The sequence below is a fragment of the Chaetodon auriga genome, chromosome 10, assembly GCF_051107435.1.
Source record: "Chaetodon auriga isolate fChaAug3 chromosome 10, fChaAug3.hap1, whole genome shotgun sequence".
Lineage (NCBI taxonomy): Eukaryota > Metazoa > Chordata > Actinopteri > Chaetodontiformes > Chaetodontidae > Chaetodon > Chaetodon auriga.
In genome coordinates, this window is record NC_135083.1 from 1,565,461 (window position 1) to 1,590,475 (window position 25,015).

The 25,015-nt window shown below is 45.1% G+C and overlaps 3 protein-coding genes across 3 annotated transcripts; 1 reads left to right on the forward strand and 2 right to left on the reverse strand.

The window, feature by feature from the left end:
* Window positions 1-1,305: 1,305 nt before the first annotated feature.
* LOC143327141 (polymeric immunoglobulin receptor-like) lies at window positions 1,306-6,844 on the reverse strand. The gene is made up of 8 exons (XM_076741344.1): window positions 6,742-6,844; window positions 5,341-5,655; window positions 4,150-4,485; window positions 3,932-4,072; window positions 3,241-3,282; window positions 2,825-2,923; window positions 2,684-2,724; window positions 1,306-2,233 (listed from the first exon to the last, which is right to left on the reverse strand). Exons 1-8 carry the CDS (start codon window positions 6,779-6,781, stop codon window positions 2,219-2,221), a joined length of 1,029 nt encoding a protein of 342 aa, XP_076597459.1. The 5' UTR covers window positions 6,782-6,844; the 3' UTR covers window positions 1,306-2,218.
* Window positions 6,845-11,369: 4,525 nt separating this feature from the next.
* LOC143327012 (polymeric immunoglobulin receptor-like) lies at window positions 11,370-15,373 on the reverse strand. The gene is made up of 6 exons (XM_076741127.1): window positions 15,334-15,373; window positions 14,613-14,960; window positions 14,051-14,377; window positions 13,819-13,899; window positions 12,725-12,882; window positions 11,370-11,937 (listed from the first exon to the last, which is right to left on the reverse strand). The coding sequence occupies exons 1-6, from the start codon at window positions 15,371-15,373 to the stop codon at window positions 11,878-11,880; spliced, it is 1,014 nt and encodes a 337-aa protein (XP_076597242.1). The 3' UTR covers window positions 11,370-11,877.
* Window positions 15,374-19,671: 4,298 nt separating this feature from the next.
* Window positions 19,672-24,249, forward strand: LOC143327415 (uncharacterized). Its single transcript, XM_076741719.1, has 8 exons — window positions 19,672-19,849; window positions 20,739-21,062; window positions 21,505-21,837; window positions 21,928-22,011; window positions 23,086-23,184; window positions 23,312-23,349; window positions 23,425-23,478; window positions 23,821-24,249. Exons 1-8 carry the CDS (start codon window positions 19,810-19,812, stop codon window positions 23,995-23,997), a joined length of 1,149 nt encoding a protein of 382 aa, XP_076597834.1. The 5' UTR covers window positions 19,672-19,809; the 3' UTR covers window positions 23,998-24,249.
* The last annotated feature ends 766 nt before the right edge of the window (window positions 24,250-25,015 follow it).

Here is a 25,015-nt window from a genome sequence, read left to right on the forward strand (position 1 = left end):
ACTCTCCAGTGTGCTGTGCAGCGTTCAAAATGGAGCTGGTCCAGAAACATCTGATGGTTGCGGTTCAGTTTGATTTTGGTTCGTTTTATGAAAAGATCACAGTTTGGGTTAAAATGCTGTAAGTACATAAGTTACATAAGTGAAGTACGCGACGTTACGTAAGTTAAAAAAGTGGACACAGACGGTGATGTCCTGGGTGACAGTACTCTGTTTAGGAAAACCACAGCACAGTTCAAGAGGAATAAATATTCCCAAATAAAACTCACTGAAAGGCCGTTACACACAGAAAGGTTGAGCCCTGATCCAAAAGAAGTGAGCAGACCTGGAGGTTTCTGGGAGTTTGTTCGCATACGTGGAGCATAAAAACCAACAGCTGCTTCTCCACGTTTAGTCTGGACATTAAGCAGACCTGATCCAGACCGTCTGAGACCTCTGGATACAGACAGAGAACAACAACAGAGTGTTCTGACAGTGAAGTCCACACACGGAGAGAAGAAGAGAGGTGGGCTGTGGAGGTGCAGGAAGAGCTGAAAACACTGGACAAAGACTGTGAAGGAACGCCTAAAGATGAGGAAGAACATGGAGACAGAGAGAGAAACTGAAGACTTAAGTTCAGGAAAGACAGAGAAGATCAGAGCTGAAATGCTTGATATACCTGTTGAGTCCCAGCAGCGGGGCTCCAGACCTTCGCCCTCACGTTGTTAACGCTGTGACGCGGTCGCTTTAGTTTAGGCACCGAGGCTGCTTGGTTAGATTTAGGTTTGGATGACGGTTTGGGTTAAAAATGTGATTGTTGCGTAGCTTCAGTCCGGATGGTTTGACCTCTCGTGATTGATGATTTACGGACGGATATTTTACGTTCACCCACGTTACCACAGCAGCCTCCCTTCAACACAGCTTCTTTTCATCTGTTCTCTTGTTTTTTGTCTGTTTTCTGCTTTTATGTCTTCTTGTTTTTTTATCTATTTTCTTTTAAAAGCTGATGATTTTATGAGCTGTTTTATTTTTCAGCCTCTGTGAAGCATTTGTTGAGGTGGATTTGAGATGTACTCGTAGATAAATGTTAGAAATGAGCTGTGCTGTGAGGCGTTGCTGTCGTGTGATGAGGGTCGAAATCTGTGGCCTGCTGTGACACCTGCTGGTCTGATGAGGAACATCTTAGAAACACCAAACCGTCAACGTCGGCTCCTTCCATGTCGGTGAGGCAGCCTGCTGTGGGAGAAAAGAACCTCACCTGGACCAGGTGAGCTCAGATCTTCTTCCACACTCTTCAGTAATTCATCAGTAATCACCAGAAGTCAGAAGCTTGCTGTGGTAGATTTATTGAACCAGACAGTGCACAATAAACTGGTCTCAGAGCAGCTGAAGCAAACTTATGAGAGCGCTCTCCTTCATGCTGCGTTCAGATCTCCTCCTGTGGGCTGAGATTCAGACCACCCCTCACCTCCACTCCTGTCAACCATTGTTTCCCTAACTTACATTTTCTCCCAGAAGCAGTGGGTCCACAGGCCGCAGTCACATGACACCACATGACATGAGAGCTGGGTCTCAAACCTCCCTCTGACCTCACGCACTGTTTAATCACCATTTTGTTTCGAAACACATCAATAATCACAAAAAATAAAACCCATAGTTACAAAAAGAAATGATTAGACTGATGAGAACTGAGTGGATATGAAGAAGATACGCCAACAGCAGTGACTCTCGTGCAAAATATTCAACTGGTGAATTTTCCTCTTTGCTTAATGACCACAGATCTTTTTTCTGACACGTCGCTGCAGGACGACCTTGTTCGCTGCGGTCGGTGTTTGTTCTCTGTGTGGAAGAAAAACAGACTGGAACCACCATCACACTGTGTTTGAAGGCTGAAACGACGGTGAGTCCATGATGGCACATTTATCAGCTTAACTGTCCCTTTAAGGACTTGAAGTTCTGACAGCGGCCATGTTTCCATCAGACGCTCCGAGCTTACCAAGCATGATTAAAAAATGAATGTCACACTGTTCAACCGTCACATTAAAATCAGGGTACAGCCGGATGGTCGTCACTGAAGTGAACAAAGGCACGTTTACAGATGATGTGGATTGTAATTGTGTTGAAAGCAAAGTGTGTGGATGTGAACCAGTGAAGAAAAACATGTTAGTAATGCTGTTTGTGCGTACAGAGCAGGTGCTGACGCCTGCTGGTCGGTCGAATCTGTCCGTTTGGGAAGTGAACCTCAGATTGTGGCACACTGAAAAAAATGAAATGAACAGTTACTTTATCAAGCAATGATAGCACACCTGACAGGTATTGGTAGCCTGGGCCTGATATTCTATTTTTGATGCTAAAATGAAGCTACATACTGTTAAAGCTAAGCTAAAAACACAAAGCTACAAGCTAACACCGTGGTCACATATCGCCAAATGTCTCATCTAGCATCAAAAAAAAAAAAAGGGTCATACATTCAATTTGTCCCTTCACATCCATGCAAGCATGCTGAAATTAGCATGATGACATGCCAACAGTAAGCAACTTCACATGCTAATATGCTAACATGCTAACAACATGTGGCTGAGAGCACAACGGCAACAAAATTGCTTGTTTCCAATTACTTGATTTTGCATTTGCAGTGACAAAAATCTAACTTTAGCGTAGCTTTAGCAGCGGTGTCAAACAGAAAGAAAGCGGGACATAAAATCACCTCGATGTGTTCACTGCTGGATGGTCCTGTGGGGTGTGGTCCTGTGGACACAAAGGACAAAAGGTGTGAAGCAGAAGGTTTTACATTTGGTTTCTCTGTTGGAAGTCATTATTTAGAGATGATGATGGAAGAAAAACACACCGTAAGAGTCCCTCATTCTCTTCTTGAACAGGACCACCAGCATCACGAGCAACAGCACAACAAAGACAGTCAGACATAAGACCAGCGGAAAGACGAAGCCTGGATGACAGACACAGAGACAGGTCAGGTGGACGGTCCACGACGGAGCTGCCCATGCAACACTGTGTTCCACAGGATGTCGTGACAGACGGATGCTTTTGGGAAATTCCACTTTCTTACAAACTATTACAGCCGAGAATGAACAAGATGGTGCAGTGCTGTCAGACAAAGCTAATGCGACCGCAGCATCATTGACAGTTCAGAGCGTTTCTCTACAAACTGGACGTGTGCAGAAATGTGATGAGTTTTTGGATCATGGAAGCAAATAATACAGAAGTGTTGCGGTTGCTGGTGCTGTAACTGTGATGAGTAACTACCTGCAGCTCTTTCATCCGTCTGCTTCAAGATGATGTTTGGAACTGAGAAACACAACGAAACAGTCAGACCCAACAATTCGATAATTCAGAGAAATCCTCAGGTGGGCATCAAACACCACAGAAACACAAACAACAACAACAACAACAACAACAACAACAACAACGCTTACATAAAATATATAGCATGCTAATTAGCTTATTAGCGGTACACAAAGCACAGCTGAGGCTGATGGGACCGCCATCTGTTTTCCAGGTATGTGGTTAAAAAAAAAAAAAAAAAATACTGGTCAAATTAAAAGTGTGACCTAATCAGGAAATCAAAGTTATGAAGTATTAGTTATTTTTACACCTTCCTGCTGCAGCTCCCTGACTGCTTTTTCCTTTCTGACTTGTTGTGCTATTATTATTATTATTATTATTATTATTATTATTATTATTACAGTTACTCTGGATACATGCTTCTTTAAAAGAGAATTAGCTGTTAGCCACTTGATATTATGAACTAGCTTTTAGTCACATGACTGAGGAACGTGGCCTTTGTTCAGTCGCTGTCATCCTGATGAGGTTTAAAGTGCATTTCTTATGTTTCATGTTGTCTGTCTCTGTCTGTCTGCGTGTCAAACGGTTTACGGGACATTGATCTTTAAGCAGAACTGATCTGGGTGATAAACCGTCTGTGTTTGAGCTGTACCTGCAGCTGTAGACAGAGTGGTGATTGGTGGGAAAGCCGTGGCAGGTGTGCAGCTTCCTGAACGGGACGAACTGTGTGTTGTTGGTTTGAAGGCTGATGTGAAAGGCAGGAGAGTGGAGTTTGGTTCTGAAGCTGTTGGAGCTTTGAAGACAAACAGGACCAATCAGAGGCTGACACACAGAATGACCTACAGACACACAGTCTAAGCAGAAACTCACCATCCGTCACTCTGATCTCAAGCGCCTGGCACGGGTTTGGTGAGGAAGGCATGTTGACTCCACACCTGAACAGACCCGAGTCGGCCTTGGTCAGGTTTGCGATGGTCACGTGAAACACTCCGTTCCTCTCGTAGTCGATCCGGTATCGGCCCCTCTGAGCGCTGAAGCCGCTGGTTTCAATGAGAACATCTGGTTTCTTACATTCGTCTTTGCAGAAGAACAGGCTGAAGAGTTCAGCTGAAGACATGGAGCATCTGATCCGGACACTTCCACCTTCAGCTTCAGTGCAAACGGTCACTCCCGGACTGTCCAGAGTCGCGTTTGCTTCACACAAAGCTGTTGAGAGGACGAACAGGTGAGGTCAGCGCACCTTCTGTACGTCATGATTTCAAACCTGAGAAAACTTCAACGGAGAGTTTCACTGCGCAGTTCAGCCTCTTCTCTGTGCTCAGCGCACTGAATCACGACTGCACTTCAATAAAAGCGTCTGCAAAGTGAAAATGTGTGATTTGGTGTGATTCTTTGAGATTTCTTCGTCTTTTCTGAAGCTCATCACGTGACGTCTTCCTTTCATCTCGTACTTGATGATGTGAAAGAGGAAGTCTTTCCATTATTTGGACAACACCCAGATTAAAAACACGAGCAGTTTCTCCAGAAACGCACAAATCCTCTGACTCTCCTTTTGGTTTCCTCTTTCTGTGAAACATGACTCACTCATTTCAATCTTTGCTCTCTGACTCTTCCCTCAGAAACGTCACGGATGAAAGAAGCCTTTTCAATAAGCTTTTTAATAAAGTCCAGTTGCACAAGGCGCTGCCGTCCTCTCTGCCGCCTCACCTGTCTGTCCTCAGGTGTGTTTTACAATAAAGGACAAACTTTGATGCCGCCTCGAGAAGGTCGACAAGCTCATGTGAGAACTTCACTGTTCAGTCGTGTTTTCATCATTTTCCTCTGTTGATGCAGGAGGTGGAGCTGCTTATGGGAGTTCTAATAGTTGCTGTCGTTATGGTTATAATTGGATTTTTAGGCAGTTTTTAAGTGTATTTTAGTGTGTTAATTGTGGTTTTAACTGTGCACTCCTTTCCCTGCATTTAATGCTGCTTAATAATGTTAATCCTTTTTTTAGCATTATTCTCATTATTAGTAGTAAAATGTGCAGAAACGTTTTCACGAGTGTCCGCAGAAACTCACCGTCCGTCACTCTGAGTTCGAACTGGCGCTGTGACTTTGAGTGGGAGGTGTTTCCCAGCCCACACCTGTACCAGCCGGAGTCAGACGTGCTGAGCCGTGAAATGCTCACGTAGAAGATGTTGAAGTCGGTGTCGTATGAGATGCCGTATCTGCCGCTCTGAGCGCTCACGCCGCTGCTTTCCACCAGAACATCTTCTTTCCTCCACCACCCCGTCTTTGAGAAGAACTTGTTGCCTTGAAGCGAATTAAAGGAGCAGCCAAAGGAGAAGCTTTCTCCTTCAGTTTTTGTGAAGACGGGGAAAGCGCACAGGGCTCCTGAAAAGATGAAAACACATCACAGCGTGAAATATTCACATCCTTCACTCAGGTGGAGGCCACAGGTGGAAGAAGAGCTGCACAGGTAAAAGTCCTGCAGTCGAACCTCCCAAAGTGCCTCGTTTCAGCAGTAAAATGTGCAAAACGGTGTCAAAGTAAAACTGCTCATTATGCCGAAATGTTATTATACTGATTGGTTTTATTCCGATGCATTAACATGTCGGCAGTATTTTAATGCAGCAGCAGGTGGAGGTGGAGGTAGTTGTAATCCTTCGTGCAGCACTGGGTGATCTCCGCTGCTGCAAAGCGTCGCACCTTTTAGTCTGATTGCATGTTTTTATATAAAATTAGCTGGTAATTAGAAAAGTCGGTCAGTTTACACAACAGGCTGTCCAACACGGTCTGCTGCTCGAAGGCACAAAGCCTGAGCCTGCCAGTCGTTTCATACTAAAATACAAAACCTAATTGGTTTTTAATGGGTGGAGTTTAAGGTGTATCACCAATAATCCTTTTTCTGTCCATCATCTGTTTCCTCCGATGATCCAGATTCTTTCCCTGAAGCTCTGCGTTCTGTTCACCTCCTGCTGTTGGCAGCTTCATCTCTTCTGAGCTTCTCTCGTGTCCCGAATCAAAAGACGACTTTCAGACGATGAGACGTTTGAACCACTGGGAGATTCAAAGGTCCACATCCACAACCAGAGTGACCCGATTCCTTGATCTAGTCTGTACTTTTGACTGTGCTCAGCATGTTTCTGGTCAAACTCTCAGTCTAATTATGACTTGTTGCTTTAATCTGGTTAATCTGAGCATGTCCATCCTTTGTCCATAAAGTTTCCAACACCAGAGGCCAAATCGTTTGTCTGAGTTCAGTCTATGACGCACTGAGCTGTGTCAGATTCTTCATTCAGTTCATCCTCAATCAGATTTACTGAGGATGATGAACAGCCTGAAATCTTCCTCCTCTCCTTTAGACCATATTTGTAAAAGGCTTCTGCCGCTTTACATACAAAATAATAATAAATTCAACATTTGTGGAATTCAAGATGAATATTAAGAAGCAGTTAAAAACAGGCGTTCAGCTCTCACCTGAGAAGAAGCAGAGGAACACAACAAGGTGGACGTTCATTCTGGATGTCGTGCTGATGGAGATGAATCCTTCAGAGCTGCGTCACTTCACTCCTTCCTCTCTGTGCTGCTCTGATGAAGCAGCCTTTATAACTGTCTCACACCCAGGACCAGGACCCAGCCAGCCTGTGCTGCCCTGTGGGCTGGACTTCATGGCACCTGACTTGACCTTTAGCCTCGTGTTGTGTTCGGGGTCCTGCAGAGCCTCAGATATCAGACTTAACACGTCTTTATCAGTTTTATGACTTGTCCTGATTTTTAAGTCTGACTTTAATGTTGATATTTCAGAAGAGAAAATCACAGAAAAATGACACACGGAGCCTCAAGATAAGATAAGATAAGATAAGATAAGATAAGATATAACCTTATTGATCCCACCCTGGGAAAATGATGTTGTTACAGACAGCAAGAATAGCAAGAATAAAGACTAAAGAAAAGAGCAAATGGACAATAAAGAGGAATAGGAAATAAAAATCAACTATAATAAATATGTACATTAAATACAAAAGTGTATGAACATGAAGTTGCCTTTAGAAGGATGGATGGCTCGTCTGTAAAGCCTGCGTGCATTGATTTCTACAGGCTCTGCAGGTGTCTGTCAGTGGTGTTCACAGTCACGACCCTTGTGTGTTCGAGGTCTAACAGTTTGAGCTTGGCCTGTCTGGGAGCCAGAAGTCAAGTCACTAACATACTGTGAAGGACTTAAAGATGTCCAGACTTTAAATAAAGTGTGTCATCAGTGTTCAGGATAAGCAGCCCTCCATCACTCCAGCATTCAGCAGTAAAGAGCGTGAACTCTGCCTCAGACGTCTGCTTCACTTTGAGTCAAGTAACAGCAAGCAGTTAAAAATAATCCTGATGTTTGGTCAGTTTCATTTTGACCAACCAGACTCTGCTTCTCTCAGCCGGAGACAGAAAACATCCCTGCGTGACGTCCTCGACCATGATCCCAGTTTACATAAATCTGATTACTGTCAAAGTGTTCAATAATGACTTTTCAGAGTGATCGTCCTGTGCTGGATTCAGACTGTGTTTCATTGCGTTGGAGGCAGGATCGTCTGAATTTTCTTCATTTCCTTCTTCCTCATGAATCGTTCATGTGTGTCACAGCTCATCAGGATGTGTTTGACCAAACGGAGGACGTTAGTCCTGTCTGTCTGTATCAGGACACTTTCTCCTCATCATAATACAGCTGTGTCTTGTTTTTTCACTGGCCTGCAGTCACAGAAAGCTGAGCTAAAGCTACATATAAAGAGCATAAAAGGTGCACATTTAGCATCACTGGGCATGACTTCACTGATGATATCAAGGCCGCCGTCCCTCAGCATGAGCGGTTTAAGGATGCAGCGTGTGATCCAGGTGAATTTCACCTGTCAGCCTCACCGTTAGCTGCTCTGAATCACTGCCAATGCTAACCTTTCCTGCCGCCGCTGCTTTACATGAAAAACACTGAGTCAGAGGATTGTCAGGAGGAGTCAGAGGATCCGCTGCAGACCAGAGGATGACATTCGGTCCAGTAGTTATTTAAACATTTCAGTCTGAACTAAAATGAAATAAAAACGACCCACCAGCCAAACTGGAGCCTGGTTATTAAAATCAGCACAATGATGAGTCAGCAGTAAAGGAGGGGCTGTGGAAGCACAGGTGTGAAATTCCAGATAAAACACTGCATGTCGTCATATCACAGTTACTGTAAGTATGACTGAGTCATATTTCGAGGGTGAAAAGAGGAAACAGGAACATTCAGATTACTTTCTCTTCAAGCTGCACCTCACAGGGAGAAGTGGACATTTAGTGGACTCAGTGTTGGCCAACGCATCAAAAATAGTAATTCCTCTTTCCATGTGCCCTTCTGTGTGTTCTTGGAGCTGACATGAGTTCAGTTAAGAAGTGAAGGATGGGAGAGCCAGGAGAGCTCTACTTTGACACGATATGCTATGATGCATGCAGCTACACGTAAAGCTACTGAAGTCCAGCCTGTGTTGGTAAAGGAAAACCTGCAGACAAATATAGACTGAAGATAAGTAAGACCCGGGTTGGAGTTGGAACAAGAGACATGAAACCACCACAAGAAAAATGATGAAAGTATAGAGTGAGATAAAGAGGGGCTGAATAGTTCCCTGTGGTGCTCCACTTGAAGGTAAGAGTACAAGATCTAATAGATCGAACAGAAGGATCCTCTGAATACAAAGCAGTCCGGTGCAACGCCATCACAAACTATGACTAATCCATGAACAACTGATATCTCAGAATCAGGCGTCCCTCAGGTGACTCACAGAGGCGGACTGACGTCTCAGCCTGCACACTTTAAGGCCAAGCATCACATCTAAGACCAGACTCAGGAGGATCCCTCCATCACTTACAGCTGGTAACGACAAATGGAAATCAGGTGAGGGGACCCGGACTCATCGCCTCGGGCCTTTCCTGCAGTTACGAATCCCTGGGAAATGACTTGATCTTTTGGGTTGATCCAGCAGGCCTTAGTGTTTTGTGAGGTTACAGCTAAAAGGTTGTTTGGACGGACTGGAAACCTACTTCCCCTCCATCTTCTAAGAAGTGGCTCAGGGACGTGCTGCTCTGTCTTCATCTGGAGGAGTCGCTCAAACTGCAAATCTGTTAACGTTTGGGGTCGATTACTGAAAGCAAACAGACTTGGCTGCTGCTGAGCGGCGTGTTGGTTTATGACCCCACATGAATGTGACTCTATGGACAGTTTACCTCGTCAGTGATGCTCACTGGTACATAGTTTACAGCTCTGTCTCTCTGCTGTTATTCTTTGTTTCTATTCTTAGTTATATCATACTCTAATATATATTCACTGTAACAGTCTGACAGGGGAGGCAGGCAGGATGAGGGGAAATTAAAGGGTCGTTTCTCAATACCAAGTACGCCAAGTTCGGACTTACGAACTTGGCAGTTCGGACTTAGCAAGTTCGACCTGGGAGTACAGTCTCTCCAGGACGGGAGGACGCAGGACGGTCATTCTGCAATAGGGACGGCAGCGTACTTGATGACGTCACCATCGCAGCTCGTCTGCCGGTTATCTCCGAAAACTTTGGAGCAAATTTTAAACTACGCGTTATCGTGATGAATCGACCACAGATTTGAAGTTTTAACATCCACTTTCTCACATAAAATAATCTTAAAACCACATTCCGTACTACTAAAACAGTAGTATTTCGAAACTTGTAACTTTACAGTTGTGAGTCCTCTCCTCCGCGATCGTTGCTACGAAATGCATTCTGGGATACGTGGCTGCCCCAAGTCCACACAAGTCACCACCCGATGCATCCTCGATAAAATGGGAGGGGCAAGAACACATCCGGGTATTTGACTGTACTTGGCGAGATGCGGACTTGTTAATTGGAACAGTACTTGGGCTCAGACTGATGACGTTTCTCAAGTACACAAGAACACAAGTACAGAGAAGAACGCATGTTGAGAAAGGCCCAAGATGATGGTCAGGAACGGTCTGGAGGGTGACGACAGAAAAACAGTCAGGCAAATAGAAGAAGGCAGGACAGGCGGCAGGTCAGAACACAGGAAGAGGTCTTCAGAAAGCAGGAGCAGGTTCAGGTTTGGGTTCAGGTCTGAGTTCAGGTTCCATGGTTCAGGTTCACATGGCTGGAAAGGACGGGCTTTAACAGCCCTGACACTGAGATTTGTACCTGTTTGTGACTTCTGGGGTTTTGATGTCTGTTTGCTCTCTTCTATGTCCCTGTGCTCCTTCCACAGCCTGCTGTTTCCTCCACACCTGCCCTGCATCGGGCCTCGTTAGCCCTGCTCCGCTCTCAGTGTTTTCACCAGCCAATCAGCTCCTACTCGCTCCACCTACACCAGCTCACCTGTCCCTTATTCCCTCATTAGCTCGTCAGTACATCTACTGTCTCAGTCAGGAGTTGTTTCAACCAACAACTGCTGGAAACTGTGGGAGACGAGGGAAGAAGAGTCGTTCAAATGAGTAAAAGTTGTTTATCTGGTGTTGATGTTTGCAGAGATTCATGGAGATTTTTAAGGATCCACATGAGGACAGGAAGTTTATTGGAGGAGAACTTGCAGATGTTGGACCTGTTGAGATTACAGGAAGTGGGTCGAAAGCACCAACTCAGACCGCTGGGTCTGGGCATGAACTGGGATCACTTTGGGTGGTGAATAGGTGTCACTGTAAAGCCGTTACAGTCCAGCAGGTGGCAGTAATGCTACTTACATGGACGTCAACTGCTGAGAACCTCAACAGAGGATGAACAAAAACAAAAGTACATCTGTAAAAAAGGAGAAGTTGAAATGTTGCTCTGTGGTTTCACGCTGTGGCTTTCAAGCCTGAACCTTCAAGCGTGTCACCTGTCACCTGTCACCTGTCACCTGCTGCCTCACGGTCCTGTTAGCCTTACATCCTGTTTTTGTGAAGAAATTATTGATCCGCACCAGATCAGCCTCCAGCGTCTGTGTTTGGGTCCTGTTTCTGTTGTGCTGCTCACATTGATTCACGCGTCACAATCAAACAATCAGGTTTAATTTCATGTGCGAGTACACACACGAACCAACACACACATCTCACAGTGGAGAAAAGCAAAGATTCAGGTGGAGATATTTATTAAAGATAATCACTCCTAAAATGCAACAAGCATCGATCGGACCTCCTGAAGGTAACGCAGCCCACGATCATACAGTCAGCCGCAGCAGGAGATTAGTGATCCTGGAGAAACGATGAGGTCTTGTTCGGTCTGTAATCTAAGAGCACATCGATCACCAGACAGATTGACCGACATTTACACCGTTCAGAGCCCAGAGGGCGCTGTTTCACATTTGAGGAAACTCAACAGAAATCTGACCACAAGAACACAATCTGAATGAAGTATGACAAATACGATGAAGTAATTTCACCAAGATAACATTAACAAATCTGACTTCTGTTTGCTTTCATCACAACGTGAGTCTTATTGAACGACTGGTCAAAAAGTTTAGAAGAAAAGCAGAGTGAGAAGAAAATATCATGTTAAAATAATGTCTGACAAAACAGGAATAAAATGGAAAACATTACAGCTGCACAATAAAAACAAAGTCCAGATTCAGCAGACTGGGTCCTGATCCTCTGCTTCACTGGATGTTCTGGTAGATGGAGTCTTCACATGTGGACGCTGGTGGAGTGAAAGATGCCTGAAAATCAAACAATGACGTCAAACCTGAAACACAGTCAGTTCAAATGGACAGAAGTCTAAAAAAAAACTTTATTCAAACTGCACTTTTAGAGCGAGAAGAACAAATCCATCAAAGACAGATCTCACCTGAAGAAGCTGCATAAAAGAAGTCAAACCTATAATTTCGGTGCAAACAAATCTAAGGCTGCTGCTGCCCACCAATATGATCTCATCAGGCAGCTCAGCAGAGCAGGATGTGGCCTCCGAAAGAGGAAATGTTCAGCTATGAATATAGAAAGTTCTGCTGATTCGTAAACCTTGTTTAATCTGAGGCTGCTCGCAGGCCGTCTCCACGGATCTGTCTGTGGAGAATCATTCAAGTAAACGAGCTCCTGTATCGTTTCCCTCTCTGTAGTTTCTGTGGTTGTGGCCACATTTGACCAGGGAAGCTGAAAAAGTTGAACTTTCATCAACCCTGAAAGCCAAACCAGACGGCTCGACAGCACCTCTGACACTGAAGACGACGGAGGCAGCCGCAGCTACCAAAATGCTAACATGCTAACGACTAATTACCACCACAGAGTACAGCTGAGGCCGACTGTCAGACTTCTGCAGGTATCAGTCCATGAACGACAGATTAAGATGATCGGACAGTCACCAAAGTTATTTGGCGTCATGAATGTCTGTAATGTACTAAATTTCAGTCCAATCAACAGCTGTTGAGATTCGTCTGGACCAAAGTTGAAACACACGTAAACAGAGAAAGACACAAAGAGACAAAGACAAAACAAGCTAAAGAAAGTCACCTTCATGTGTACGCCGTCTGCACCTCCTCTGGTGCTCCTCGGGGTCCTCCTGGTCTTCCATATGATGAGCAGCAGAACAACGGCCATCAGTACGAAACCCAAGGGCACAAATACAACCAGATACCAGAAGAAACGTGGGCAAGAGGCAGAGGAGGGGGCTGGAAAAGAAGAAGAGCGAGAGAGAGAGTGACAGAGTGTGGAGGGGGAGAGGGAGAGAGAGAGTGAGGGGGGGGGGGGAGAGAGAGAGAGAGAGAGAGAGAGAGAGAGAGAGAGAGAGAGAGAGAGAGAGAGAGACATGCGGTTCTAATAGAAAAGGATCCTTTGGTCTTGTACTGGGAGCTTAAAGGAGTCCTGCAGAGTCTCTGACCACTAGTTGTGCTTACATGTTGCTTCCTGCTGTGTTTGTTCTCATGCAAGCACTCACGTTTGATGCTGATCACTATTGATCACTATTGATCACTGTTGATATTGGCACTACTGACTCACAGGTAAAGTGAGGACATGCAGCGAGGAGACAAAAGCAGACTCGCTCAAACCCAGAGACGCAGCACACGGCTGGACCACGTGTGGTCGGTGTGCTATATTGTGGTTGCTGGATGCCGGGAGCTGATTGGCCGGTCTCAGATCAACTTATATGCAAGGTGAGACTGAGGCGGGGCCCTCAGTGGGCGTCGACTCAAAGCTTTCAGTCCTGTGTGAGTGTGGACCCACAAGCAATGACCTCAGAGGGCTTCACCAGTACAATAACCTGGAGTTACAGGACACGTCTAACGCTCACACCGTTTGACTGTGAAGGCAACAGCCAATGAGGAAACTCCAACACTGACCGACCAATAGTGATGCTTCTCTCTCGGTCACGTCTGCAGGGTGGAGCCGCTTTGGTCTCTGTGTTTCTTGACTTGTTATGTGTTCAGTTCACATGTAAAAAGGAATCTTTTATCATGAGAAACACAGGACGTGTGCAGCATCTTCAATCAATGATGAATCATGTCAACTTAGAGAAAATAAAAAAAGTTTATGTTTACTGTTAAAATGAATGTAAACTCGTTGTTTTTATTCTTATTGGATGCTGTGTTTCACAGTGTGAACTGTACCCGGAAACTGCTCGGTGGTTTCAGGCAGGACTGATGGCGGCGTGAAACTTCCTGAGCTGGGGCTTAAACTCGCCGTTGTTTCTGGCGTGTGGTGACGAAACGGTCCAGTTTGGTTTGGAAGGTCGAAGCGTCAAAGAAAACACAAAGATTCTGAATCAATACTGACGTCTGATGGTGAATGAATCAGGTTTCATTTCAGCTCCTCTTCTCTAAAGTTTCTGACATAACTCACCATCTATGATGACGATGATGGGGAACTTCCTGTTTGACTCTGGAGACAAAGCTCTGCCGTAACCACAGCTGTACTGTCCTGTGTCAGACCTGCTGGCCTCTCTGATGGTCACATACAGTCCGAATTTAGATCCCTCCTTATATTCAAGGCTGTATCTGCCGCTCTGAGCTCTGTTTCCATCGGTTTCAATCAGAACGTCCTCGTCTTTCTTACATTCACCCCTACAAAAAAACTTCTGCTTCCCGTAGACGGTGCCGCTGCATCCAAACGTCATACTGTCTCCTTCAGCGACTGAACGGACAAATCCAGAGTTTCCATCCAACAGTGCTGTTGAAAAAACCAGCAGTTACTTTGAGGCACAACATTTCCTTCACATACGCACAGATCCACTGGGAGCTGCCCAGTTCAACCACAGCCTGACTGCTGGGGTAATGATGTGAAACAGCATCCATAAAATGAGATTCTTCCCACAATTTCACTTGATTTCATTTGTTCTTATGCCTCAAAAAAATCAACAAATATGTTGAATGCAGTAAATTTATCAGTTTGAGCAGAAACTCACCTTCTGAAACTCTGATCTCAAAGTCACTGTATGAGTCTGGAGCCGAACCTCCGCCCAAACCACACCTGTAGCGCCCAGAGTCAGACTGGGTCATGTGTGTGATGGTCACAGACAGAATTCCTCCTCCTGAAGAGTCGTTTCTGTAGTTGATGCTGTATCTGTCTCTGAGAGCGACCACGCCGTCTGTGTTAATGAGGATGTCTCCTGCCTCACATTCGTCCCTGCAGAAGAACTTCCTGCCTCCAGACAGAGACAAGTAGCAGTTCAATGTACCATTTCCTCCTTTAGTCACTGAGTAAATGTTGAGTTTTGCGCTGACCAGCCCGGAGTCTCCACCACACAGTGCTGCTGAGGAGATGAACAGAGAACAATGATGCAGGTGGATGAACGCTCATCCAACACTCTGATGCAGAAGCAGCCGTCAGTTCGCAGCAGCTGTTGTACTTCCAGCTGCAGCAGTGGTACTTCTACTGCTTTTTTATAATGTTCGACTGTAAATGAGCAACAACAAATAAAGGATTTGCACATTTTGTTGAAATCATATCGGGTCAGATTTGATCACAGTAGACTCGATCATATTGTGGAAATGCTGCAGCAGGAAGTGGAAACAGAATACGTCAGAGAACGACCTCTGAACACAGCACCGAATAAACACATGGCTCGCCTCACTTGGATGAACAGACACAGCAGCGCCGAGGAGAGTCAGGTGACCGATTCTCACCTGAGAAGAAGCAGAAGAACAGGACGCGGCAGGCGTTCATTGTGATGGAGAACAAGTGACCTCCGTCACCGCACTGCTCACACTCTGTGACAGTCTGATCAAGCACAAAACTGAAGGTGCTTTAACATTTCCTTCCTCTATCGCACTCCCACTTTCAGTGTTAGCTTGTAGCTTCAGCTGCCCCCACAATAAGATGAAGATATGATGGTGAAGGAGTATATGAATCTGTGTAGATGAGTTATTTCAAGACACAGTAAGTGAAATAAAATGCTGGAACAATTCTGATTGAAAATACCATCAAACCACCAACGAAAAGGAAGCAAAGAGTGAACATCAACGGTCGTGTCCAGATAATTATTCTTTAGGTTGAGTGAAAAGAGAAGTGCAGGCCGCAGCGGTTTTAGAAAAAATGTGAACTTCATGATGCAGCAAAAACAGATCTGATGGAGGTCACTTTAAATCCGCTTTATTTCGACTTGAAGAGGCAAAGTGAGCGTTTAGTGGCGATCAGCACGTTTCCATCTTTTTCTGTGAATATTCACTTTGCTTCAGACAGCTGAGCAGCATTTCCACCTGTCACAGGTTTGTCTTCATGTTTGAGGATCAGAGCAGCACAAACATGTTCACTGCCACTTTTCCACATCTGCTTTGAACGGCTGTCTGTCTGTCTGTGACCATGTGACCGTCGACCCTCTATGGCCGCTCAGATCTTTCTGCTCAGAGTGAAACCTGACAAACAGCAGCCAGTTCAGGGACCCTGAATTACCAATGAGCTGTTTTATTCACGGGCACATTCACTGAAGCCTCCGGCCCTCGGTGACTTTATCACGATGCTTTGTGTCGGCTGACTGCAGGAAGCTGTTTGCTAACCTTGTGTGGAACAGAACATTCTGGGGACTGTGGCATTAACGCTTTCAGTCACACTGAGCCCCCTGGACGGACGGAGACAGGAAACTGTACTGTTTTTGGACGTGTCCTGTCTGTTTGTGGTAGTCTTCTGTCACTTTGTAGTCATTTTGCATTTTTTTTTTATTTGTTTTGCATCTTTTTGTGTTTGTTTTGCGTCTGTGTGTGTTTCTTTTGCTTCTCTTTTTTGTTGTTTTATGTCTCCTGGTACTCATTGTCTCTTTGCAGTCTTTTGACCTCAGTAAAACAGCCTGTCAGGAACAGGTTATGTCTGAGTGTCTGTGTAGGAGTTGTGCTTGTCTTTGCAGAGCAGTTACAGTCAGAACTGGCCAAATGTGGACTCAGCAGAAACTCAGGAGCCTTGTCTGCCACATAATTGGGGATGCGAAAGCCAATATTTATGATTCCATTTAATAACATGACTTCCTGAGGGTCCACGCTGTCAGCTAAATGGAGGACGCTGTGTCTTTCTTTGAATCGGAGTTTCAGTATGACTTGAATCTTCCAGCCTAACCTAAACTAAACCTAACAGCTATAAATCCCCAAATTCTGCACAGCGACATGAAATGTGTACACATTAAAAAGGTGTGATCAAACAGAAGACGGTACGAAGACGAACAGGTCGGGATACGAAGCTGCAGGGTGCATTTAAAGTTAAACTGAGTGTTAAAGCTCACTTGATGTCACTTGGAATATTTTAGAGTCACATGTTTTTACAGTCTACAGTTCCTCACGATGGTGGATCGACCACATTATTCCAGTAAGAGCAGCACTTCCTGTCCAGAGAGGCCTCTGTCAATTCCATGTGAAACACGTCCTTCTGGATGTTGTCTTCCCACAGCGGACCAGTGCGTAGGATCCAGGGGGGCCTTCATCTGTGCAGCACCTTTCATGAACCACAGCTCAGAGTGCTTCACGAGAAAGAAATCAGGATGAATGTAAAATACTCTTCATCAATATGTTTTCATTAACATCTGATAACCTGAAGCTAAGAATGGCCGTGCCTTCACACCTACAGAGGGAGGGAGTTGGCCTCCACGCAGTCCGCCTGGCTGACGTTAAGCTCACTGTAGTTCGTCGTACATGCTCGGAAAGGGACGAGTGAGGGGAGGGGTACTCACTTTGGGTGCACTCTGCAACTTCACCACTAGATGTCACTAAATCCCACATGATGGACCTTTAAATGTGAAGGATGTTCCCCAAAATGCAGCTGTCCAAAGTAAAAATCAGCTCCAGTGTGCGTCTGTGTATCACAAGATATAATACAAACTATTAACATTACTGTACAGTCAAAAATATCAAGGAGAAATGTCCAAATCCACAGAAATCCGACATTTCATTCAACGTTTCATCTGGACGCCTGTCAGTGGTGACACCGGATGATAGGCCGGCTGAAAACCAGGTGTGGGAGGAGCCTCGTGGACGCTGCTCAGAGCCCTGAAACTCCTATCCAAGACATGACCAAGCTCTGGTCTCTTCTGAAAGGCAACACCTCGAACTTTTATCCCCGCAGTCAGAATCACTCCAAGTGCTGCTGGCACTGAGTAAAAGAAGTCTGATGGTATCTGGGACTCATTGGCTGGAGAACAGAACCACAGCATGAAGCCTTACCCTCCTCCAAGTTAAACACAGAGTGACAACGACGCCACAGCGCAGCCTCACGGGGCTTCAGCAGCTCAAAGCCATGACGTGTTAGCCGCTCGCTCCTCTGGACACGGCTTCAGCTGATGAAGGAAGAAAGCCACCACCATGTTCCTGTGGGCTGACTGCCCCCTGGTGTTCAAACCTGGGACCTCCTGCTCCATGATGAACGGCATAACGGTAATAAAAGAGAAAACTGTTCATGTTGTGAGGAAATATCAAACACATTGATCTGATCACATAAAAGCAACCCTCGTCTCTGAGAAGTTACGTTCACATTCTGTGAATTTCATAGTTTCTGACCAAAGGCTTCGTTTTTCTTTTTTTTTCTTTCTTTTTTTTCAGACAGTCTTTTTTTTTTTTTTTTTCAGACCAGCTGCTCGTGTCGGGGTCCAGGATTCAGATCCTGAGTCACGCCTGTGGTCAGGTTTATGCAACAAGCTGAGCTCAGAAAGGGATCTTGGTCTTGTCTCAGTGCTGATAAACACTTCCTGCCCGGTGCTTCAAGTCAGACAAAAAGAACACACGTGTAGTACACAGAGATGTTTCACCTACGAAAACACAACATGAAGCTGTTAATAAAACAGATTTAAGTTCAGTCCTTCATTAATACTGATTGATATCAGCTCAGCTGTCGTTCAGTGCGTCACCGCCTCATTCAAAAGCACATTACAGCATCTCTGTGAGTGAAGGATTCACAAACGTGTTTCATGATTTAATTCTGTTACGTGACTGGAGAACATTGGTCAGCGACCTTTCAGATACAAAGTCCTATTTTTGTATTTTCTAGTTTATCAGTGTCAACGATAAAATCTGAATCTAAATAAGATTAAAATGTCAGATGAATCTGTCATTTTATTCCATCCACTCATCATTTTTAAGACACAGACTTAGTTTTTCTCAAGTGCCGTAAAACATGTGACATTAGTCGTTTTCCTCATAAGAATTTTGGCAATAGTACTTTTTTTATGGGCAGTAGGATTTTTATGGCATTTAGTATTTTAGATTCTGTACTGAAACAGTTGATTTAGTTGATTTTCTATTCTGTATCCTCTACACGTTTTATTTCGACCCTTCTGAGCCGCTGTTTTTCTTTTCGTAATTCTTGCTGGCTCTAACGACCTAACTTCCCCGGTGTGGGATCTACAAAGTCTTATCTTATCTTAATATCCAACTTCATGCCAGCTCCACCTGGGTTTGCTCCAGGTGCAGCACACTGAGCGGTGCTGGTGACTTTGAGGGTTTGCTTGCTTCCCTCACCTGGACACGACGCGTCTGACGGACGCCTTCATGTATTTGGTCTCAAAATGGTTTTTAACACACGACGTTCGGCACACATCATTCAGGAAGTGCACACAGCAGAACCCCAGTCTTCTGTTCACGAGGGCTGCGATGCCCGAATCTTTACTTCAGCTTTCTTAGCGAGCAGGTCAGACTTCATCTACTGAGCCCACAGGACAGCATTTTGGTCTTCAGTCACCCACAAGAGGCGCTGCAGCGTTACACATAAACAGACAGAAAGACAGAAGTGTGTTTACAGACACGTGTGGTGCAACATGACAGAAACCATGAGGTGAGCGAAGAGCTGGTTTAAGGTTTTAGGGTTTAGGGTTTCATAAGTTGTGGTTATGGTTATGGTAAGTGTGCAGGAAATGAATGTAAGTCTATGTAGAGAGAGGGGGGGGGGGAGAGAGAGAGAGCGAGAGAGAGAGCGAGGGAGAGAGTGTGTGTGTGTGTGTGTGTGTGTTCTTCCTGTTTTTACTGAGTGTTGGTGGACAGTCTTGCATACCTTTGTGTGCAGAACCAGTGGAAACACACAGTGACGTGGAGGAGGACCGTGGACAGCCCTGTGTTGTGATTGGAGGAGGGACGTTTCCTAGTTCACCAGTGAAGAAGGAAGCAGCAGCAGTAAACCATCAGAGCTTCAACATGAGAGTCCAGCACACCTTGATCTGCCTCCTCTTCCTCTGTGAGTTCACTCACCTCACTCCATTTCTTTGTTTTCTTTGCTGAACAGTGTCTCATGAGAGTTTTATGAGGTCAGACTCGATGATCAGTCAGCTTTGAGCTGCACAGAAGAATCGTTTGTCACTGTAATCAATCCTGCAGGAACAAGATCAGCCAGAGTAACGAAGAGCAGAATTCAGTTTTTCTCTGTAAAAGTGAAAATTAAAAAATGGAAATGTGAGGATTCAGCAGTCTGAGCCTGGTTCCAGGTGTTTGCTCTGTGGAGGGATGCTCTGTCTGGTTCTGCTTTAAGACAGACTTCAGAAAAAATATAGTTCATCAAACGTGAGATCATAAACTGAAAGATGGAAATGAACGTCCTCCACTTCGTTTATGAAGTAAAACTAATTAAAGCCAATTAAAACTGCACAGTAACGATTGTTTTCATCATCGATTAATCTGCCAATTAAAAAATCAATATCAGCTCAAAACCCACAAATGTTCAGTTTATCCACTTTACTGTTGAACATGAAGAGAAGTGTTGAATCCTGATGTTTGAGGAGCTGGAACCACCAAAAGTTTGACGTCTTTGCTTGAAAAACAAAACATTATCAGTATCATTGCTATTAATTGATTGGCCGCTTCATCTTTTCAGCTTTGCACCACAGAGGAGCAAAGAAAGCTGCGCCAACGTTTGGATGAATCTAAAAGACACTAAATCATTTTTCATCAAAGCAAACCGGCCGATGAGTGATTTCTCAGCACTGTGTGGGAAACGCTGCGAGAGCTGTGGACTGACTGCAGCTCCTCGAAACAGGAAGACAGAGTGTAACAGGAGATCATGTTGAAAGTCTCTTGTGGTTCGTGGCTGTTTGACAGACACAAGCTAATCACTGCTCGTCTTTCTGAAGCTTTGCAGGGTGGAAACTGGGCTCTCGTTAACCAGATCATCGTGTATTCAGGGACCGAAGGGGGCGGCGTCACAGTCGAATGCTCCCTGTCTCGCACCGGAAGCAGGACGTTCTTCTGCAGGGACAGATGTAAAGAAGGGGACACTCTCATTGAAACAACGGGTGTCATCGTTCATAGAGACAGATACAGCATAGAATACAGAAGAACGTCCGGACGGGTTGTTGTGACCGTCAAACAGCTGCGGAAGTCTGATTCAGGACTGTACAGCTGTGGCTCCGACGGCAGACTCTCAAACCAGCAGATTGAAATCATCGTTATCGATGGTGAGTTTCTACTCCAAGTCAGGAAAGTTCCATCTTATCTGAAAAGCTGCTGTTCAGTGACATCATCGCTGTGAACGCTGACGGCTGCTCACACACACTCACACACACTCACACTCACACTCACACACACACACACACACACACACACACACACACTTCATGTTGCTTCTCATGAAGGATGTGACAGGTCTAAGAGTTTGAGCTGACTGTGGATCAGTTGAGTCGCTCTCTGCTAAAGATTGAGAGTCAGACGTAGAGTTGATCAAAAACACCTGAGCGTCTGCAGAACTTTTGCATAAAGTCGTTAATTAATCATCAGCTAAGTCTTCTTTTTACAACCAAAGCCGGTTGTTTCATTAAAGCATCAAAGAAACAGAATGAAATCAAATGTCAAAATCTTCTTCCAGGATCAACATAAACTGTCGATCTTTCGTCCTTTCAGCGGCGCTGCATGAAGAAAATCCTTCAGAAGAAAAAACCCTCTATGCACAAACTGGAGGAAACGTCGTGGTCGAATGCTCCTTCACTGGCTTTGCAACCCAGACGTACTTCTGCAAGGACAGGTGTGAACCAAAGGACGTTCTTGTTGACACGACCGGGTTCAAAGTTCGGAGAGGCAGATACAGCATTGAATACGTAGAAGCATCTCCTTCAGGAGGATTTCTGTACGTGAGCATCACACAGCTGAACAAGTCCGACTCGGGGCGGTACAGGTGTGCTGCGGTCAGAGGTTTGTCACGTCGCTTCCGGGAGTTCGTGGTCGTTGTCACAGATGGTGAGTTTAAAGTGGAACAAGAGCGAAGAAGCTAACGGTTCGGACACACACAGGAGCATCTCGTCTCTCATGTGTCTCTGTCGTTCACAGGTTCGACCACTTCAGCCCCCACAGAAGCAACAACACAGATTTTAAGCTCCGACCAGCAGCAGCCTGAGATGACACCAGCTGCAGGTACGTCCACGCCCTGATGACAGTCTATGACTGACAGGAAGCTCAGGTAACTGGTCCTCCAGCATCCGGCGGAGCCGCTCGGCCGGCCCACGATGGACGTGTTCGCTCTTTGGACTTTTCTTCCTGAAATAAAAGATTCCCCGCGGTCATGAAGAACAAATAAACACTACATTACCCATGAGCTTTAGTGGCTGCAGAGAGAAAAAAAGAGTGTGTGCATTGTCTGTTATGTATGTGTGTTAATGTGTGTGTGCAACAGGCCTGCTTGTTAAAGTGCATGTGTGAACATATAATTGCAAGATATAACTTGAAATGGCAGCTTCGTCCACAATGTGTTCACATTCAAGCATCCGTTATTCTGGATTTGTACTGACCAATCAGGAGCCATGACTCTTCCTCAATGCTCCAATCGTGGCTGAGTAAAGAATGAAGTATTTTGACGAATGAAAGCTAGTGAAACAGAGGCTACCGCAATGGCTCTGTTTCTTAACGGAAGAGGAAACAACCACTTTCATGACGTCAGATGAGAACACAGACACCACTTATGTCTGTACGCTAAATGTGAAGCTACAGCTAGCTGCTGGTTAGCCTAGCACGCACAACATGTTCATCAGGGAGACAAAGCCAGGCTAACTGTTTCCTATTGCTCCCAGTCTCTATGCTAAGCTAACTGGCTTCTGGCTGTAGCGTCATATTCACTGTGCAGACATCAGAGTTTATTATTCTGCATATTTGACTCGTCATAGACTTAACGCCTCAGCCAAGGACACTTGGACATGTGGACAGGAGGAGCTGATCAAACCGCCAACCTCGTGGTCGCTGTCCTCCTGAGCCACAGCTGCCCTGACGTATGTTTGAGGTGTCCTGTGATTTTATTGGACACCAGGTAGTAATGCGTATTATCTATAGCCAAGGTTTGATGCCGGTAAAGAACATCAAACTCCAATTTAATCTGCACATGGCAAGGTGTTATCGTACAGGTACAGAATGTGTCTTTTACCTGAGAGTCCAGCAGGACGTGTCACAGTAACCTGCCCGATGTTAAACTGTCCACTTCTGCTCAAACTGCTGCAGACGTCTGGCTCTATGTGGGTCTGACTCTGGCTGTCCTGGTCGTCCTGTTATCACTGGCTGTGCTGATCTACTGCAGGAAGATTTCTGCTAAACCCGAGGGTGAGAGAAAGGACACTTTCAACGTTTGATGTTTCTGTGCACGTGAAATCAACGTTTCAAACCCAAACGCCACTCAGAGTTCAGATCAGGAGATTGTAGACTGATTGTAGACTGCTGTGTTCTTCAGAGCCTCCTGAGGAACCAGAGTACGCTTCTGTCTCACAGGTGAGTTTCAGAACATTTTGGACATTTAAGCATCAAGCTGACGTGAATACAAACCAAACCCGTCTTCTCCTGTAGACCAACAGAGTGTACGAGGACATCAGAGGGGACAGACAGATCAGATCTCCTGAGGTAATCTCTTCACTTTACACTCACACATACCAAACCACATGCAGGAGAAACCAATAACTTTAACTGTGGGCTCAGAAAACATCAGCTTTAGGCTCCATCCCATAAAAAACATGACGATGTGACAGTTTGATTAAAAAAAAATAAGCTTACCAAAAGAAAATGATGTTCTTTCTGGAGGTTTTTGAACAAAACAAGCTGCTGGACTTGAAGATGTTGAAGACACACTGGTGAATTCAGCGCTGTTGGACAGTTTGACACACGCTGACTGCAGAAACCTGCAAAGGAGGACAAGATACAGCAAACATGGAGACGGACGTTAACCCCTCTCTCTTCTTTTTCCAGGCTGAAGACGACTCGAGTAAACTCACCTACTCCGAGCTGAATTTTTCTAGCCGGACACACAACAGCGCCCTCTGTGGAAAGAGCGATAACGTCGTGTACGCTGTGCCTCGGCTGAACGCGAGCTCTGACAGCAGACGAGCCAAAGACGATCCACCTTTGTACTCTGCTGTCACTTAGCTGCAGTGCTGCTGGTCTGAAGGGTAATAAGACAAAAGCCTGTAATACCTGAAAGATGGTATATTTCTGTCCTCTGTAGCATAAACACAAATCTGCTGACTCAACAGTTTGAGTCATTGTAAGTTAAGTTTATTATACCAGTTATTTTAAACATCATGAAGGCCTTATCAATGCAGTAGGTTATTTGGTTAAATTAGAGTTCACCGTGTTGGTTAAAGTTAAACCTCAATTTACTCACATTTGAAGTGATTCAAAAACAGAAATAAATGAATGAAAACGAAGCATCATGTCCAGTGTGTGACGTCTGTTTGCCGCTGTGACGTGGTCACATGTTCTTCTTGTTAAAAACTGAGTATTTATGGTGGACGTGTATGTTCAGACTTGCAGTGGTGGAGTTGTAATTGATTTGATTTTCTTTTAACAAACATTCATATACGTGTGTTGAAGGCATTAATCTACAGCAGTGCATCTAATTCAATGAGCTCATCACGTTTGTTGCATCACCGTCCTGTGACAAAACCAGCCTGTATTCAGCTTTGTGACACAAGAGGCTTTTAAAGAGTTTACTTAGCTGAACGGGGGAGAATTTAAATATTATTTTCAACATGAAGACATCTGGAGATACGAGGTTTTCACAGAAAAGGAAGGCGATGAAACTTGCAGTCTGAACAGTCACAGAGGCTGTCAGACAAATATAAATACAGAAGTATAAAGTTGCATGAAATGGAAATACTGCACTTCAATGCAGCACTAGATTAAGTAGACGTGTGTGTGTGTGTGTGTGTGTGTGTGTGTGTGTGTGTGTGTGTGAGTGAGTGAGTGATGGTGTTTCTGAGCTCAGAGGGTTCGGGGGGGCAGTGGACGAGTGATTCTGGGTGCAGGTGCGTACAGGACAGCTTGTTCTTCATGGCCACAGCCTGCCAGTTTACAGCTGATCGGCAGGAAATTGCACCACAGGTGTGCTCAACAGTGGGTGATGTGTTGTCACACATTTTGTGCCAGTCTTGTTCCATTTGGT

Coding starts and splice junctions, on each gene's coding strand:
- LOC143327141 (XM_076741344.1), bottom strand. CDS start 6,781: ATGAACGTCCACCTTGTTGTGTTCCTCTGCTTCTTCTCAG. Junction 4,073..4,149: donor TGAGATCAGAGTGACGGATG/GTGAGTTTCTGC, acceptor TTGTCTTCAAAG/CTCCAACAGCTTCAGAACCA. Junction 2,924..3,240: donor GACGGATGAAAGAGCTGCAG/GTAGTTACTCAT, acceptor TCTGTCATCCAG/GCTTCGTCTTTCCGCTGGTC.
- LOC143327012 (XM_076741127.1), bottom strand. CDS start 15,373: ATGAACGCCTGCCGCGTCCTGTTCTTCTGCTTCTTCTCAG. Junction 13,900..14,050: donor CATCATCGTCATCATAGATG/GTGAGTTATGTC, acceptor ACCACACGCCAG/AAACAACGGCGAGTTTAAGC. Junction 11,938..12,724: donor CAGACGGCGTACACATGAAG/GTGACTTTCTTT, acceptor TTTGATTTTCAG/GCATCTTTCACTCCACCAGC.
- LOC143327415 (XM_076741719.1), top strand. CDS start 19,810: ATGAGAGTCCAGCACACCTTGATCTGCCTCCTCTTCCTCT. Junction 21,063..21,504: donor TGAAATCATCGTTATCGATG/GTGAGTTTCTAC, acceptor TCGTCCTTTCAG/CGGCGCTGCATGAAGAAAAT. Junction 23,185..23,311: donor GATTTCTGCTAAACCCGAGG/GTGAGAGAAAGG, acceptor TGTGTTCTTCAG/AGCCTCCTGAGGAACCAGAG.